The sequence below is a fragment of the Oncorhynchus keta genome, chromosome 8 (genome assembly GCF_023373465.1).
Source record: "Oncorhynchus keta strain PuntledgeMale-10-30-2019 chromosome 8, Oket_V2, whole genome shotgun sequence".
Lineage (NCBI taxonomy): Eukaryota > Metazoa > Chordata > Actinopteri > Salmoniformes > Salmonidae > Oncorhynchus > Oncorhynchus keta.
Genome location: NC_068428.1, coordinates 20,314,323 through 20,332,723, shown reverse-complemented (window position 1 = coordinate 20,332,723; position 18,401 = coordinate 20,314,323). Strand labels below are relative to the sequence as shown.

Here is an 18,401-nt window from a genome sequence, read left to right as displayed (position 1 = left end):
ACATTTCAGAAGTGCTAAACAAATAGTTATATTGACTATGTCTGTCCTAACTTGCTCATGAAGGATTTAATCAAAATGACGGATTGATTGTCTCTTATTCGCTTGTCGTCCCCTTATGCCATAGTTTGTAAATCTCAATTGTCAGTAGAAACCACATTTATTTAAGCAAGTCAGCCATATCAGCTATGTTTTTTTTAAAGGCAATACATGAGGCTGAATGAACTGTTTTGCTGCCAGACAAGGCTCTGCTGATAGCCAGGTGTAGCAGTGGGATAGTGCAATTCATGTATTGTTTAGTGTTGTGTTGTGGGCTTTGCTGGCATGGATCCCACATATGTTTGATAGGCCACTGATTCGTTCACCAAGAATTCTGCCTGTTCCTGTTGGCTGAATAGGACACGTCAGCACTCAATTTTGTTACATGTTCATTATATGGCAGTCCAAAGTCCTAAAACACTCTTCCGGATAGCCTTGAAGTGATACATGACACCTCGCTCTTGGTAAGTCAACTCAACGACTGTAAATTAACTTCATGAATGGAAACAAATCTAAAATGTCTGACATAGAGAATACTACATTATTTCATAATCTTGTTACTTTTCACAGGCGATACACCCGATCGCTAAACTTCTAAACAGCAATAGCAACAGATGAAATCGATCAACCGAACTGACAGATCCGTGTCAGCAAAAAGAGTCATCATCAACGAAGGATTTCTTCGCGTACCAGTTTGTAACGGTCTGTGGAAACTGCTGCATTTGGGTTCCATCGAAAATGGAAAATGCAAACAAAATGAGGACGCTTTCAATAGTCCGGTGATTCAAACCATCATTATTGTATCCAACGGCTGCCTTTAACGTTACGAAAATGAGGTTACGATTTCTCAAAAAGAACCTGCTCATTATCCTTGGTGTTTCTTTTATTATTGCCACTGTCATGATCACAACACGTGTATTCATTTCTGATGAAGTCACGGGTGTTGTCGCTCAGGAAAACATGTTGCCTGATGACAAGGCAACGTTTCATTACAGTTCTGTTCCAGAATTGATAAAGTCTATTTACAATGCCAATTACAAGCAATACGTTCAGAATGCGAACACGTATCCTGGGGAGACTAAATTGGTCCTGGTTATTCAGGTTCACAACAGACCAGACTACCTTAAAATACTCATCAAGTCATTGGAAAATGCAGCTGAGGTCCACAACTTACTGCTGATTTTCAGCCACGACTATTTTTCAGAGGAAATCAATTACATAGTGCAAGGGATAACTTTCTGCAAGGTCTTGCAAATATACTTCCCCTACAGCACACAGCTCTATCCCAGTGAGTTTCCTGGGCAGGATTCACGGGACTGTCCACGAGATATATCCAAGGACGATGCTTTAAAAACAGGATGCCTCAACGCTGAGCATCCAGATTCATATGGCCACTATAGGGACGCCTCCATCACACAGACCAAACACCACTGGTGGTGGAAACTTCACTTTGTGTGGGAGCGAGTGCAAGCTCTGCAAGGTTACAGTGGCTTTGTTGTCTTCCTCGAGGAGGATAACTTCATCTTGCCCGACCTCTACCACCTCTTCAAAGAGATGGTTAAATACAGGAAGAGCAGCTGCCCTGACTGTGACATGTTGGCACTAGGCAACTACAACGGCCTGGCAGAATTTGATAAGCTCAGCAACAAGGTGCAGACTGCCGGGTGGATGTCTACCAAGCACAACATTGGCATGGGCATCTCCAGAGAGGTGTACTACAAGCTAATGGGGTGCAACAATGACTTCTGCTCCTACGATGACTACAACTGGGACTGGACCCTCCAGCACCTGTCAGGGACTTGCATCTCCAAGCCACTCAAAGTGCTGGTGGCCCAGGGGTCCAGAGTTCTCCATACTGGTAACTGTGGGCTGCACCAGAACAAGGAGGCCTGTCGCCCTGAGCTGGCCCTAAAGAAAGCACAGGTGTCCCTTAAGCTTGCCAAAGCTTCCCTCTTCCCTCAGTCCCTGGCCCTAACAAATGCAGATTCAGTGGAGCACAAGGCTCATATGAAAAACGGAGGGTGGGGTGATATCCGTGACCATGTCCTTTGTAATAACTATGCCAAACGTCTATGAACAAAGGACTTCTCATTCTCATCTTTTTGATGTACTGAGAGGGTTGAGGAAATAAGTGCCATTTAAAATGTTCAGGGTTCCAAAGGCTGCAGTGTGTTATTTATTTTTTTTTAAATGAGGTCTTCCTAGGGGTTAGCAAAACATTTTGGGGGTTTGTTATGGTGTGTATGCAGCAGTGTGATTTATAGCTTGGTTGTTATTACTCTTATTACCAAAAGTAACATGATCGCCAAATATATTTCTTTATTTTTGAAAACAGATTATAAACAAGCTGATTTATTTTTGCTTTCTCTTTTTATGTAACTGGGTTTTCTTTTTATTTCTTAAAAATGAAGACACATTTTATTTAAAGTAAAGCATTACGATGTTATAGTTCAGAAAAAAATAACGTCCAATGTTTCAGCACCAGTAGCTAATTATTATGGTGCACATAAATTACTTTACATAGAAAATAAAACTGAATCAGCGTTATACATCCTTGACTTCTATTACATGTTAGATCGTTGCCATTTGTATACATTCTTCAGAACAGATAAGAGAGTTGAGCCGTTTGCCCAAATGGGGTGACGCTTGTCCAGCTTCAGAATCCCTTCCCCATCCACATTTATAATCGTTGTGCTTTAAATAATATGTGGTGCATACAGTATAAATAGAAAAACAACAGCAAAAGTCAATATTTGATATGTAAATGCACACAGCTACAGGTTATATTGTATATAGAAAGTGACAATCATGAAATGTCTTGTTATATATATATATATATGTGTCACTAAACCAATGATCACTTTGTAGCTGACAATTTGTTTTACTGGGGAATTACTTACTGTACATAAACTACAGTATGACATTTGTTTGAATGAAATGTGTGGTTTAAAATGTTATTTTTTTTTTTTTACATTGTAACAACAGGAATTTACTGATATTGGTGTGTTTAATTTCTCATCATTATGACCTTACAAGGATTACCTATTTTTGCTTTAGCAAATATTTTCATAGCCTTGCACGATATTCCTCTTCCCTCCCCCACACACAATTTGCCTAAAAGGGAAATCTGTTTATTTCCTTCTCCTATGCCTTTGCATTTGACAATTTGCACCGATTTTCTTTTTTTAAAACCAGCTGACATCCTTGGATCTGTTTTAAAATACAGGTATAAATGTAACCTAAGGTGCATTGAAGAGTTTCCCTTCAGTAGTGAAAATGTATAGGATGCAGTTGCTTTTATTTTTTACATTTTTATTAATCAGTGCCTTGTAGACATTACCCTTTCTGCTGGTTATACCATGTGTAGTTTAAGATGTCATATGCAATATACACTGAGTATACCAAACATTATGAACAACTACTTAATATTGAGTTGCCCCTCTACCCCCCACTCCCCCTTTGGCCTCAGAACACCCTCAGTTTGTTGGGGCATGGACTCCACAAGGTGTCGAAAGTGTTCCACAGGGAGGCTGGCCCATGTTGACTCCAATGCTTCCCTCAGATGTGTCAAGTTGGCTGAATGTCCTTTGGGTGGTGGACCATTCTTGATACACCCGGCAAACTGTTGTGTGAAACCCAGCAGCGTTGCAGTTCTTGACAACTTCTGCACCAGGCACCTACTACCATACCCCTTTCAACGGCACTTCCATCTTTTGTCTTGACCATTCTCCCTCTGAATGGCACATACACAATCCATGTCTCAATTGTCTAAGGCTTAAAAATACTTCTTTAACCTGTCTCCTCTCCTTGATATGGATTTAACAAGTGACATCAATAAGTGATCATAGCTTTCTCCTGGATTCATCTGGTCAGTCCATGGAAAGAGCATGTGTTGTTGATGTTTTGTATACTCATTGTATATTTATATGACAAATGAATGCTGAATATCATTGAATGGTTACTCCAATGGTTATTCCAATCTGGATTTCAATTGCCATGTACTCTTATAGTCCACCTGGCACAGCCAGAAGAGGACTGGCAACCCCTCAGAGCCTGGTTCCTATCTAGGTTTCATACATGGTTCCTGCCTTTCTAGGGAGTGTTTCCTAGCTGCCGTGCTTCTACATCTGCATTGTTTGGGGTTTTAGGCTGTGGTTCTGTATAGCACTGTGTGACATCTGCTGATGTAAAAATAGCTTCATAAATACATTAGATTGTGCTTTAGAATAAAAGGTGGGGGAGTATCAATCTTTTGCAGGTATTTTTGTTAAAACTGTTTCATGTTGGTTAACTGATCCAAATGACGCATTCACATGCTAGTCGGAACTAGGAAACTCTGAAATGTCCGACTTGCTAACTGATTGAACGTGGCACCCGTATAACTACAACCAGGTAGCAAGTTGGCCATTTCTGAGTTCCGACTTGCACGTGAACGTGGCAATATTCCTATTGGGAAATGTTAATTTGATTTGTGAAATTATGTTCAGACAAAAGCTTGAAATAGTGTTTCTGCCCATGTTTTACTTTAAATTATAATAGTCATACATAAGCATTTGGATAGCATATCTGTCTATTTGCTCTAGCGTTGGTTTTTATTCTCCAAAGAAATTGAACTACAGTATGAGATGGTAAGACAAAATGTAGGCTGTGATGCCAATCTTCAGAAGTGATGGTTTGTAAATGGGCTGGTTATGAATGTGATATGTTCATGTGAGGAAATTAAATGCCCAAAGCTCTCCAATCAGTGGGTTTATTTGGTACAGTCAATAGTTTTAACTGGTCTGTGATCAGTTATACAATTTTAATTAAAATGTATTAACATTACAGTTAAAGCAGAAAAGCGGATACTAGACCTGTCCCAAGAAGCAGCAAGTTATCACATGACTCAATACGCTTTTTCCACTGGTCAAGATCCATTCTGTGTCTTTATTTCCGGAAGTGCATCTTCAGATTGTCAGATCCAAGGTTCGTAAATATCACTTCCATAATATTGTACAAACTAGACTTGTGTTTATAGATTTTCTTATTTGTCCATTAGGTAATTCGAAAGCTAGGTCGCTAACGTTAGCCACATTACATTAGCTAGCTAGTTGGGAGTTGCTGCTGTCACATTTGGGTGGGTATTCATTAGTCGTATTCCGTTGCAAAACGTCTTTGCAAACGGAACCGTTTACTCCAAACGTGGAACGTTTGCAACGAAAACGAGAGTTTCTATGGGACATTTTCAGTAAAGACTGTCCTCGTCTCGTTCTGTTTGATTCCTAGAGTAAACCAACGGAATCCGACTAATCCACCCCCATAATTTAGTTTGGGTTACAGACTAGCTCCTTAGTAATATTCACGTCTATTTAGTTGAGTTGGTAGCTATCTAGTAACATACGAACAATGTAGTGTGGAAGAGGTTTACAATACGTCTTCTAGCAATATGCCCACCCGTCTAGCCTACATAGTGAGAAGCTAGCTGCTAGGCCATCAGTGTACACGTCAAGGCAAGACCGTCATTGATTGTTGTCATCAAGCCACAGCCAACATGTAAGATACGTTTACTATCATATCACCAGTCTTTTATTTGTAGATAATCAGGCCAATTTATATGCAATTATGTATGTTTGAATATTGTTAACTGACTTCCCTTTGCTTCATCTATCAGACATCCAGCTTTTACCATCCAAGCCACAGAATGACTCATTGGTTCCACCGAAACCCATTGAAAGCAACTGCACCTGTTTCCTTCAACTTCTATGGAGTTGCTGGTAGCCCATCAGCAAATAAGATATGCAAGTATGTACATGTGTACACTTTGCAATTGATATCCATTCTATGACAATTGACCCTTCACTATGCCCTGCCCCCCTCGGTTACTCTTACAACATTTTTCCCAGGAAGCCCAATAGAGCTTGCCAGCTTGCAGGAAATTAGTTGCCTCAGGTTCGTTCAGCCTATCCTAAGGTGGACTCGGGTTTTTGGGATAAATGCAGAAAATAACTGAGGTTAACACAGGCTTAGGAGATCTTATACGTTTTGTCCTATGAGATAATATCAATCAGTTAACCTGGCCTTTATGAATTATGAAGCCTTTATGTGCATTTTTTTATTATGGAACATCACGTATAAGATCTCCTAAGCCTGTGTTTAGCACATTCCATATTTTATCTAACGGATGGCATCCATAAGTCTAAATATTGCTCTTAATTTGCACAACCTTCAATGTAATGTCATAATTAATTATGGTCTTTGTTTGAAAGAAATGGTCTTCACACAGTTCGCAACGAGCCAGGTGGCACAAACTGCTGCATATACCCTGACTCTGCTTGCACAGAACGAAAGAGAAGTGACACAATTTCCCTAGTTAAAATAAATTCATGTTAGCAGGCAATATTAACTAAATATGCAGGTTTTAAAAATATATACTTGTGTATTGATTTTAAGAAACGCATTGATGTTCATGGTTAGGTACTAGAGGTTGACCGATTTAATCGGAATGGCCGATTTAATTGGGGCCGATTTCAAGTTTTCATAACAATCGGAAATCGGTAATTTTGGATGCCGATTAAAAAATATATATATTTATTTATTATTATTATTTTTTACACCTTTTTTATTTAATCTTTATTTAACTAGTCAAGTCAGTTAAGAACACATTCTTATTTTCAATGACGGCCTAGGAACGGTGGGTTAACTGCCTTGTTCAGGGGCAGAATGACAGATTTTTACCTTGTCAGCTCAGGGATTCAATCTTGCAACCTTACGGTTAACTAGTCCAATGCTCTAACCACCTGCTTCACGAGGAGCCCGCCTGTTAAGCGAATGCAGTAAGAAGCTGTTACGGATACAGTTATCCTGTGTGTGTGTTTCTTTTCTCTCCTTCTCCCCTCACAGGTGAAAATCATCACTCCCCAATCAGTCAACAATCAATCATCAATCAGAAGACACACCTCCTCCTATTTCCTAACCTATCACAGTTCCTTCCCCATGGTTTAAAAACCCCATCATTTGTTTGTTCTAGAGCTCAATCTCTCTGTAAATGCCATGTCTGTAGGTCTCTGTGTTTCACTCTCGCTTTGTGTCTTAACCTCTCTTTTGTTTAAGCACCTCATAGCACTTTGTCATCACCTGTGAGTATTGTTTTTGGTTATGGTGTTTGTTTGTTGCTGGTGGGAAAAGGGGGAAACAAGACAAATCGCCCATGGGCATACACTACCCGTAGGTGAACTTTGTTAAATACACTAGTTAGAACTGGGTGGACCACCCACTGTATTTTTGGTTAGTTAGTTAGCTGTTGTTAAAGTAGGCTAGTCTAGTTTAGGGGTGTTTTTGAATACTTATTGTTTCTTTCCTTGGGTCCAGCTCAGCCCCTTTTCCTGCTCCCCCCATTACCTGGAGTTTGACGGTAGATTTCTGTTGTCGTGGTTATTTCGTTCACACTTTTACTTTGTCACAATAATAATTTGCATGAGTTATGTTACGGGTCTCATTACCATCCCCCCTAGACTGTCGGGCCAAAAGGGATTCGTAACAGAAGCCAAGGTAAGTTGCTAGCTAACATTAAACTTAATTAATCATAATCACTAGTTATAACGACATATGGTTGCTGATATTACTAGTTTATCTAGCGTGTCCTGCGTTGAATATAATCGATGCAGTGCGCATTTGCGAAAAAGGACTGTCGTTGCTCCAACGTTTACCTAACCATAAACACCGATGCCTTTCTTAAAACACAAAAGTATATTTTTAAACCTGCATATTTAGATAAAAGAAATCCAGGTTAGCAGGCAATATTAACCAGGTGAAATTGTGTCACATCCTATTGCGTTCATTGCAAACAGAGTCAGGGTATATGCAACAGTTTGGGCTGCCTGGCTCATTGCAAACTAATTTGCCAGAATTGTATGCAATTATAACATAACATTGAAGGTTGTGCAATGTAACAGGAATATTTAGACTGATGGATGCCACCTGTTAGATAAAATACGGAACGGTTCTGTATTTCACTGAAAGAATAAACGCCTTGTTTTCGAGATGATAGTTTCTGGATTCGACCATATTAATGACCTAAGGCTCGCATTTCTGTATGTTATTATGTTATAATTAAGTCTATGATTTGGTAGAGCAGTCTGACTGAGCGATGGTAGGCACCAGCAGGCTCGTAAGCATTCATTCAAACAGCACTTTCGGTGCATTTTTCCAGCAGCACTGCTGTTTAACTTCAAGCCTATCAACTCCTGAGATTAGGCTGGTGTAACGATGTGATGTGAAATAGCTAGCTAGTTAGCAGGGTGCGCAATAATAGCGTTTCAAACGTCACTGGCTCTGAGACTTGGAGTAGTTGTTCCCTTTGCTCTGCATAGGTAACACTGCTTCGAGGGTGGCTGTTGTCGTTGTGTTCCTGGTTCGAGCCCAGGTCGGAGCGAGGAGAGGTACGGAAGCTATACTGTTACATTAGCAATACTAAAGTGCCTATAAGAACATCCAATAGTCAAAGGTATATAAAATACAAATGGTATAGAGATAAATAGTCCTATTATTCCTATAACTACAACCTAAAACATCTTACCTGGGAATATTGAAGACTCATGTTAAAAGGAACCACCAACTTTCTTATGTTCTGAGCAAGGAACTTAAACTTTAGCTTTCTTACATGGCACATATTGCACTTTTACTTTCTTCTCCAACACTTTTTTGCATTATTTAAACCAAATGGAACATGTTTCATTTTATTTGTGTTCATTCAGTATTGTTGTAATTGTCATTATTACAAATACACGGTAAAAAATCGGCCGATCAATCGTAGCGTTTTTTTGTTTGTCCTCCAATAATCGGTATCGGGGCGGCAGGGTAGCCTAGTGGTTAGAGCGTTGGACTAGTAACCGAATCCCCGAGCTGACAAGGTACAAATCTGTCGTTCTGCCCCTGAACTGGCAGTTAACCCACTGTTCCTAGGCCGTCATTGAAAATAAGAATTTGTTCTTAACTGACTTGCCTAGTAAAATAAAGGTTAAAAAACAAAAAATGTTTAAAAAAATTGGCGTTGAAAAATCATAAACGGTCGACCTCTATTAGGTACACATTGGTGCAACTTGCACTTGTTAAATCATTACCCGTTTGGCGAAGTAGGCTGTGATTCAATGATAAATTAACAGGCACCGCATCGATTTATTTGCAACGCAAGACAAGCTAGATAAACTAGTAATATCATAAACCATGTGTAGTTAACTAGTGATTATGTTAAGATTGATAGTTTTTTTCCTAAGATACGTTTAATGCTAGCTAGCAACTTACCTTGGCTCCTTGCTGCACTCGTGTAATAGGTGGTCAGCCTGCCACGCCGTCTCCTCGTGGATTGCAATGAAATCAGCCATAATCGGCATTCAAAAATGCCGATTACTGATTGTTATGAAAACTTGAAATCGGCCATGCCGATTAATCGGTCGCCTTCTAGTAGCTAGCCATTGCTCTGAATTCACTGTCAGCATACAGTCCAAGCGAGCCACTGTCGTGTCTTTGGCATCATTAAAGTGAAAACTGTTATTTTTATCAAATCAATTTTCTGTAATTATTGTTACGTGATTAAACTAATCATGTACATGTAATTAACTAGGAAGTCGGGGCACCAAGGAAAATCTTCAGTTTACAGTTATAATTTTCCTAATAACTTTTTTGATATTTTAATATCTGATCAATTAGTCTTCTAATGAATTACTTCTTTACCTCACGTTAGTCTCATTCCAAACGTCATAAATTGTTGGTTATCTGCACGAACCCAGCCTTCACTATGAATCATCCATACATCAATTTTCTTAATCATTTATTTACTAACTAAATAATCACAGAAATGCATAAACAAGCAAACAAAGTAGATATGGTTACAAGGAAATGATAGGGGATGTGCCCTAGTGGGCTAAACTGATATGACGCTTGGTAGACAAAGCGGCTGAGAAGGGCGCAAAAGACAAAAGACACTACACAGTTGATAATTATAATTGAAATGCTAATCCTTTGCACATGAACGCTCACTCATTCGGAAATAATTGTAATCAATAAATTATATATTTACACTCAGTGTGTTGTCATGATCTCTGTTGGAATCACCCTTCTTTCTGATCAATGTCTGTGTTCATGCGGTGGGCCAATGACTTTGAATCCAATTCCCTTTCAAATTTAACTCTTTCATTAAACAGTTTAAAATCGCATTACATCATTTCGCAAATAGTTTAATCTTTACTCATTCATTTATACAATAATTAGATGCAAATCTCATAACGGAGACTCTTGTATAAACAGAGTTATGGTATTGTGGCTGTATTGTCTCTCATGAGGTCACAAACATTAGACAAAATGGTCCAGTTGTAGCTGGATTCTCCACCGGCCGTTTACACATTCTCCAAAACATGGATTTTGTTCAGTTCTCAAGTTCTGTGAGGTAGACGAAGTTCCTTTGTTCTACTGTGAACCCTCTCTATACTGCATGGCCGGGAGGGAAGAGGGTCTCCTCCAGGAATTTACGATCTGAGATAACAGAGCCTGGGTGTAAGGGGAAGAGAGAGAGGGGGATGATACTCGCTATACCCAAAGAAAGCCACGTCATGACACCACTTTTGGAGCCAACTAGTGCTCTCAAATTGTATTATGATGTCGACAACATGGGAGTTGTATTCATAACATTTAACTTAGTTAGCTAACATACATTTTGAGAAAACAAGTTATATTAAGTGGCTCTCTAGCTAGCATTAGCAATGTTTGGCAGTCAATGAGACAGCTAGCTAACCAGCTGAGGTGGCAAACAATGTAACAAGTATAATTTTGGATTTAAAAAAAACTCCAACCTCAGGCTCTGCATTTCAGGAATCAGAGTAGCAAGTACTCCTGGTGCACTGTTCAACTATTTAGCCATTTAAACATTTATTTTTAAAGAAAACTCTCCGGTTTTGCCATACCCCTCACTGGCTTTCATGCGATTTAAACATGAGCGCATCCAAGGTGTCTGACTCGACAACAGTTGCTATCCATTGGAGCACTGCGATTGGTTGCCCAACATTCTGCTGCAGGGTTTAGCGAAGGGTCAGTTGAGAACACATAATTGCTTGACCGTTTATATTTCTCTCCTCAATAGTGACTTGAGGACATCGAGGGCCAGACTCTTGGAGATGTTCACAGATACCACCTGCGATCCCGAGATCATGAAAAATGCCACAGATACTTATTTCTCACTCTTACAAGGGGAACTTGTGCTGTTTGTTTATGCCTTTTCTCCTCTGTCTTTAGCAGTGCTCACTGTTTTTTATAGTGTTTTTGTATGGTCTCTACACGCTGCTCATCATGCATCACTATTCCTTTTTTTTTCTATTAATAATCTGTTTCTGTTCTTTTGATTGCTTGACATGACATAGGATTCTATGCATCTCTGGATGGCACCAAACAAGAGAACAAGCTTCGGTTCATGCAGAACTTCAAGTGGACTGACACTTTGCAAGGAAACACCCCAAGGTAAAGCCTTCTAGCCCATAGGTGGTTTCACAGATGTGGTTAGTTACCCCCATCAGCCCCACAGTCAGAGCTCTACACATACAATATACAGTAAATGTCAGTCAAGGTTTTAGTTACAGTACAATACTTCGTTATCAATAAAACGCCACAATACGGTGCAGAGTGTTCAATTTGCCTGCTGCAGGGAAAGGAGACTCCCAGCTCTGCTAAAAACATTGACAACTGCATGCCATTTAATGGATTGTTTAATAAATGTTCACTATTTTGTTGTATTATCACCTCTTGAAGAGCATAGTCAGAACTACACATTTCCGATTATTCCATGCAAAACAACTGTGCAAATTTTGCTCTGTCGTTAGAGTTATACAACAAGTAACTGCATGCTTTTCATGGTCAGTAAACATGAAATGATCAAGTAATTTCAGATACATCAGTGTAGCCTCACGATATACAGTACCAGTCAAAATTACGGCCTTTGTTAGGAATAAATGGACTTTACACAGTTCGCAATGAGCCAGGCGGCCCAAACTGCTGCATATATCCTGACTGCTTGCACGGAATGCAAGAGAAGTAACAATTTCCCTAGTTAAAAGAAATTCATGTTAGCAGGCAATATTAACTAAATATGCAGGTTTAAAAATATATACTTGTGTATTGATTTTAAAGAAAGGTATTGATGTTTATAGTTAGGTACACATTGGTGCAACGACAGGCACCGCATCGATTATATGCAATGCAGGATATGCTAGATAAACTAGTAATATCATCAACCATGTATAGTTAACTAGTGATTATGTTAAGATTGTTTTTTATAAGATAAGTTTAATGCTAGCTAGCAACTTACCTTGGCTTCTTGCTGCCCTCGCGTAACAGGTAGTCAGCCTGCCACGCAGGCTCCTCGTGAAGTGCAATGTAAGGCAGGTGGTTAGAGCGTTGGACTATTAACCGTAAGGTTGCAAAAACGAATCCCTGAGCTGACAAGGTAAAAATCTGTAGTTCTGCCCCTGAACAAGGCAGTTAACCCACCGTTCCTAGGCCGTCATTGAAAATAAGAATGTGTTCTTAACTGACTTGCCTAGTTAAATAAAGGTGTAAAAAAAATAAAATCTACAAATCGGTGTCCAAAAATACAGATGACCGATTCTTATGAGAACTTGAAATCGGCCCTAATTAATCGGCCATTCCGATTAATCGGTCGACCTCTAGTCTATATAAGGTTCCGCAGTTGCCGGTTCATGTCAGAGCAAAAACCAAGCGATGAGGTTGAAGAATTGTTTGCAGAGCTCTGAGACAGGATTGTGTCGAGACACGGATCTAGGGAAGCGTACCAACAAATGTAGCATGGTGGTGGCATCATGCTGTGTGGATGTTTTTCAGAGGCAGGAACTGGGAGTCTAGTCAGGATCGAGGGAAAGATGAACAAGAGATCTTTGATGAAAACCTGCTCAGGACCTCAGACTGGGGCATAGGTTCACCTTCCAACAGGACAACGACCCTAAGCACACAGCCAAGATAACGCAGGGTTTCTGATTGACCTTGAGTGGCCCAGCCAGAGCCTTGATTTGAACCTGATCTAACATCTATGGAGAGACCTGAAAATAGCTGTGCAGCGACCTTCCCCATCCAACCTGACAGAGCTTGAGAGGATCTGCAGAGAAAAGTGGGATACACTCCCCAAATACAGGTGTGTCAAGCTTGTAGCGTCATACCCAAGAAGACTCGGCTTTAATCGCTGCCGAAGGTTCTTCAACAAAGTACTGAGTAAGGGGTCTGAGTACTTATGTAAATGTGATATTTAACTTTTTTATTTGTATTATATTTGCAAAAATGTCTAAACCTGTTTTTGCTTTGTCATTATGAGGTATTGTGTGTAGATTGAGGGGGAAGAATTATTTAGCATTTTTTAGAATAAGACTAACGTAACAAAGTGGAACAAGTCAAGGGGTCTGAATACTTTCCGAATGCAATGGATAGGCTATCCTCACAAATCAAAGTTTACAAGATCAATTAATGTTTACTGAACATGAAAAGCAGGCAGTTGCATGCTCTGATAGAGCTAAATGTAGAATAATTGTAAATCTGTAGTTCTGACAATGCTGGGGTTCTCCTTGCCACCCAGCAACTAAGTCAAATGCTCTGCACTGTATTGTGACGTTTAATTGAGAACTACCTATAGCCTTGTCTTGGTTCTTTTGTATTTCCAGCTGACATTTTATAAATGTGTTATTACTTCATTACTCAGGCTCAATATTTTATTTAGTTCTCTCACCTCAAACAGATGTTTCCGTCCATTATTGAAATACACGGTCTCTCTCAATACTATTATTGTTATTAACATCCTGTCCCTTTAGTGCCCAACAAGATGCTATTTTTGAACTGGTCTCCATGGCCTTCAATGTTGCAATTTGGCACGCCAAGTTTACCTCAAGACTTGCAGGAAAGGAAAAGTGTGTTTATTTTCTGCTTTACTAATTTATTCTCATACAATATATCTCATTATGCAAGAAAGGTAATTTATGACCTTGATGTCATTTCACACTTGTTCCATTGACATATCAATATTGTAAAGGGAACATGTTAACATTCTAATATTTACCCCTTTTCGGTGTAACTGAGGTAGAAGCAAAAGATGTCCACAGGAGCCTGACATTTGCTGCTGGGATTTTCAAGCACCTCAAGGTGATTAGCTTATTTTGTCTCTGTATAATGACAATAATTATATTAAGATGTTTTATTTTAAATGCTTTTCAAGACACCTAAAGTCACTTTGCATAGTGAGATAATAAAACTCACACTGATAAACCCATCAACTATGGTTCCCATATTGCCTACTTTACATTAACCTCAACACATGGTGAACAATGTGAATACATTACAGTATCATCAACCTGAACACAAGTTGCTGGTTGTTGGTGCATGGTTGTGTCTGGCAGCAGACCCGTCCTCCTCTGGTCTCTCTCCTGTAGGAGGTCTACATCCCCCGCCTCATCACCCCAGCGGAGAATGGCCGGGACCTAGACCCCAGAGTCATGGACACCTACATGGTCCAGTGCAAAGCAGAGGCACAGGAAGGTAGCTACACTGGACTCAGTCCACTTCTCTGCATAATTATTAGGGTCAGGAGCTGACAACGTGTCTTGGCAGGGAAAACTCTGGAGTCTTATGACAATCTCATGGCAGTGTGTATGTGGGATTACACTGAGTGAGAACAGGACTTACGATATCATAATGCTGTAAAATTATATCAGCAGTTAACTTAATTTTTGATGTTTGCAGTGACGATTGCCAGAGCGATTGAACTCAAGCATAACGCCACTCTCATTGCAGCCTTGGCCTTCGAGACCGCAAACTTCTACCAGAAAGCTGGTAAGTATTTAGGGGTTTCCTGTCACATCCTGACTTTGTTTCATTTTTTGTAATGATCTTATATAGGAATGTCTTGATCTAACCACTGTTTGTCCTGCTGATCACTCAAAATAATGTTATCCTCTCGGTCTTCACAGACCACACACTGAACACCCTGGAACCAGAGTGCAGCAGTAAGTGGAGGAATTACCTCCAGCTGAAAGAGCACTTCTACATGGCCTATGTATGTCCTTGAGCAGTCTAGACAGTTGAGTTTGTTTGTTTTGATTGTTCTGTAAATGCTAAGATACTAATTCTAATGATGCTATTATTTGTCACTTCCAGGCATATTGCTACCATGGACAAACTCTCCTCACGAGCGACAAGTGTGGCGAGTCAATAAAATCGCTCCAAGAAGCAGAAAAGTGTTGGTATTTCTGTGCTAGATTGTGTTTTGCATTTTTGAAGCACTACACAGATGTCTCTTCATCTTAACAATTGTAAACACTTATACCGCATGCTTGCTGTGTTTAGGCTACTCCAGAGCCGAGGCTCTGTGCAAAGAGTACCGTCAGACCAAAGGGCCGGGTAGCACAGCCAAGCCCTCTGAGCAGCTCTTCACCACGCTGGGTGGCCTGATCAAAAATACATTGCAAAAGTGCGAGAGAGAAAATGGATTCATGTGAGTCACACACACATCCAGAATAACATTTATTTGTGTATAGTAAATAACAGTAAGTAGTTGTAGCATTTATACACAAATTTCATTGCTCCAGATACTTTCACAAGGTCCCAGCCGAGGTGCCCCAGCTAGAGCTGAAGGCTAGCTATGGCCTGGCCGAGCCAATATCCTTTGAGTTCCCAGCCGTCAGTGAGCAGTGCACCCCTGAAGTCTACACCACTTTTGACCTCACCAAGGGGGCCAAAGCTGAGAAAGTAATGCTGCTCAGACATTTGTCACTGCAACAGATAATTTGGTTACTATAGCTTTGTCTTCACATATTTTGTCATGTTACTGATAATAATCATGTAAAAACACAAAGGATTTTGTTAATTTGCTTGTCTGGTTCTGGAACAAATGGTTTCACATTTTTCTCTCTGGCCATTTTGATTGCAGGCCAAACCCAAGCAGGAAGAAGAGGTTAAGCCAATGAAGGAACCAGATTTGAAGCCTCAGAAAGATACAGGCTGCGTCATATCATAAACAGAGGGGGGACAAGAAAAACATGACTGCATGGATTTATTGATGCATTGGTTTGTTTTATCTGTAGTGTTTTATGATCAGTGATTTACAGTAGCATGACCATCTGTTGTAGTTCATTTTATACATAGTTGTTTTCAATTTTTTTTATGTTCATGATCAAATATTATTGGGTCAGACTTTATATTTGAAATGTTCTCTCACTAGTCCTGTTGGGGATTTTGGAACTTTTTTGCTGTCATTTAAGAAACGGACAATTAATATAGCAAGAACTTATAACACTCCACGATGATTATCCAATCATTTGTATGTTTTCAATTTTATTTTTCAATCGCTGAGATTCTCTAATTGAATCACAGTTTTTTTGCAAGTGAAAGGACACTGTACACACAGGATCACATTATTTATACCCAAGGCTAGTCATTATTGGGTATGGCCTGTATTTATGATAATAACCATTGTTTAATATTCCCCTCTTTATTGGAGACTTGAGGAATAGGCGGTGCTTGTATTGGGTCAAAATAATCTGAACAAGGCTGACTGTTCAGTAGGAACATGGAATATCATCTTGGAAGTTCTCAGGAAAGCTCAATGTTCTAAATATAAATGTCACGCATGACGACTCTGCATGAGAGAGGAGCAGGCCTGTTTTACACAACCTTTGAACATTCCATAACATTGTGCCCTATGGAAGGTGATGTAGTCTTCCTGACGCTCAGAAATGTGTTGTAAAAAAAAAAACTCTGACTAGTGGTCATGGTTGCTGGTCTAAAGGATCAACTTCCGGTGAAACTGGAGGGCGCGCAATTCAAAATATTTTTCCTCCGCCACAGGTTTCATATGTTCACATATAACGATTAAATATTCACTTACTTTTTGAAAATCATCCTCTGATTTGACATCTAAAGGGTCCCAGCTATAACATGTAGTGTCGTTTTGTTAGATAATATCCTTCTTTATATCCCAAAAAGTCAGTTTAGTTGGCGCCATCGATTTGAGTAATCCACTCGTTCAACTTGCAGAGAAAAGAATCTGAAAATCTACCCCTAAACTTCGTTTCAACAAGTCAAAATATGTTCTATTTACTCATCCGATACCGTAAAATGTAATCAAACTATAATATTTATTTCGGAAAGAAGTATGTTCAATAGGAAACCGGTTTTAGCAGGTGTGTAATGTCTTCATGGTGCGACCAAACACAAATTTCCAAGACGTGTCCTTCTAAAACTGATATTTCTCATTTGTTTTTAGTTACAAGCCTGAAATCTTGAACGTAAACTGCTGACACCCTGTGGAAGCCATAGGAATTGCATCCAGGGAGCTAATATTCAATATGACCTTTCTCTTGCATTTCTAAGAAGATGGTCTCTCTCAAATAAAATCAGTTTGGTTTTTCTTTGGATTTTCTTTTGTTATATTCTCGTACATTATTTGAACATTTCTACAGACTTCAAATGCTTTCTTTCCAATGGTACCAAGTATATGCATATCCTGGCTTCAGGGCCTGAGCTACAGGCAGTTTGGGCATGTCATTCAGACAGGAAGTGGAGAAGAAATGGGCCTATCCCTAATTAAGACTGGATTTATTAGTGATCGACAAGTGCAGGAACACTAGAGTAATGGTTAATGAAGAAAGAAATGGACTTGACAATCTGATGTCATTCAAATATGATGTCAATCATAACCCGCTTAAACCATTTCAGTGAAGGGAGTAATGTTGTACTATGGCACATTATTTTACATATGGAAAATTGTTGAAGTAGCCTACTATGTATGTAAATTAATCAAATTAATTACAAATGTTTGTTTTATCTGTAAATTACAATGATATACATATTACTGTAGTTTTTAGAGTACTGATTCGCTGTAATTGCCTAAGAGTTGTTTTTGAAAATATGTTAATGACAGCTAGCATCTACTGAGGAGGTACAATAGGGGAAAACGTAACCTCTAGTATGGTATACTAATTTGCCAATCAATTAAGAAAATTGTGCATTCTTTCTGTTCAACCTCAAAGCACATTATAATGCCTTTGCACTTTAAATCTTAATAGTCACACAGAAATTAAGACATATACAACATGTATGTTCTCTACAATACCTTTTTATTATTGGAACAATTCATTTTCACATTTAAGGACCAATTAGATTTATTTTTAATTAACACATTTATGAAAACAGTTTGCTGTATCATAACAATGTTTACACAAGTCAACCTGAAGGTCATTACTCTTCTTCTAATGGTGCCCTTCATGGAAAATGTTTAAAATAAAATGTCAAGAAACCTTGGGTTACTATTTTATGTCGCAATCAAACACTTATTTTCCTGATGTAAG

At 39.2% G+C, this 18,401-nt stretch overlaps 2 protein-coding genes across 7 annotated transcripts; both read left to right on the top strand.

Annotated features, from left to right (window-relative positions):
• The first annotated feature begins 267 nt into the window (after nt 1-267).
• LOC118386968 (alpha-1,6-mannosyl-glycoprotein 2-beta-N-acetylglucosaminyltransferase-like) lies at nt 268-4,777 on the top strand. The gene is made up of 2 exons (XM_035775016.2): nt 268-500; nt 607-4,777. The coding sequence occupies exon 2, from the start codon at nt 868-870 to the stop codon at nt 2,110-2,112; it is 1,245 nt and encodes a 414-aa protein (XP_035630909.1). The 5' UTR covers nt 268-500; nt 607-867; the 3' UTR covers nt 2,113-4,777.
• A 205-nt stretch (nt 4,778-4,982) lies between these two features.
• On the top strand, nt 4,983-18,350 carry LOC118386969 (BRO1 domain-containing protein BROX-like). 6 transcript variants are annotated; one of them, XM_052523769.1, is made up of 13 exons: nt 5,333-5,568; nt 5,687-5,817; nt 11,147-11,251; nt 11,422-11,520; nt 13,872-13,967; nt 14,127-14,199; nt 14,487-14,592; nt 14,797-14,886; nt 15,024-15,109; nt 15,211-15,292; nt 15,400-15,547; nt 15,642-15,801; nt 15,983-18,350. In XM_052523769.1, exons 2-13 carry the CDS (start codon nt 5,717-5,719, stop codon nt 16,067-16,069), a joined length of 1,233 nt encoding a protein of 410 aa, XP_052379729.1. In that variant the 5' UTR covers nt 5,333-5,568; nt 5,687-5,716; the 3' UTR covers nt 16,070-18,350. The 6 variants fall into 6 exon arrangements, with proteins under 6 accessions (XP_052379726.1, XP_052379729.1, XP_035630910.1 ...); XM_035775017.2 differs by lacking the exon at nt 11,147-11,251 and having other exon boundaries at nt 5,337-5,568; nt 11,424-11,520; nt 14,141-14,199; XM_035775021.2 differs by having other exon boundaries at nt 5,337-5,568; nt 11,147-11,520; nt 14,141-14,199.
• Nucleotides 18,351-18,401: the final 51 nt, after the last annotated feature.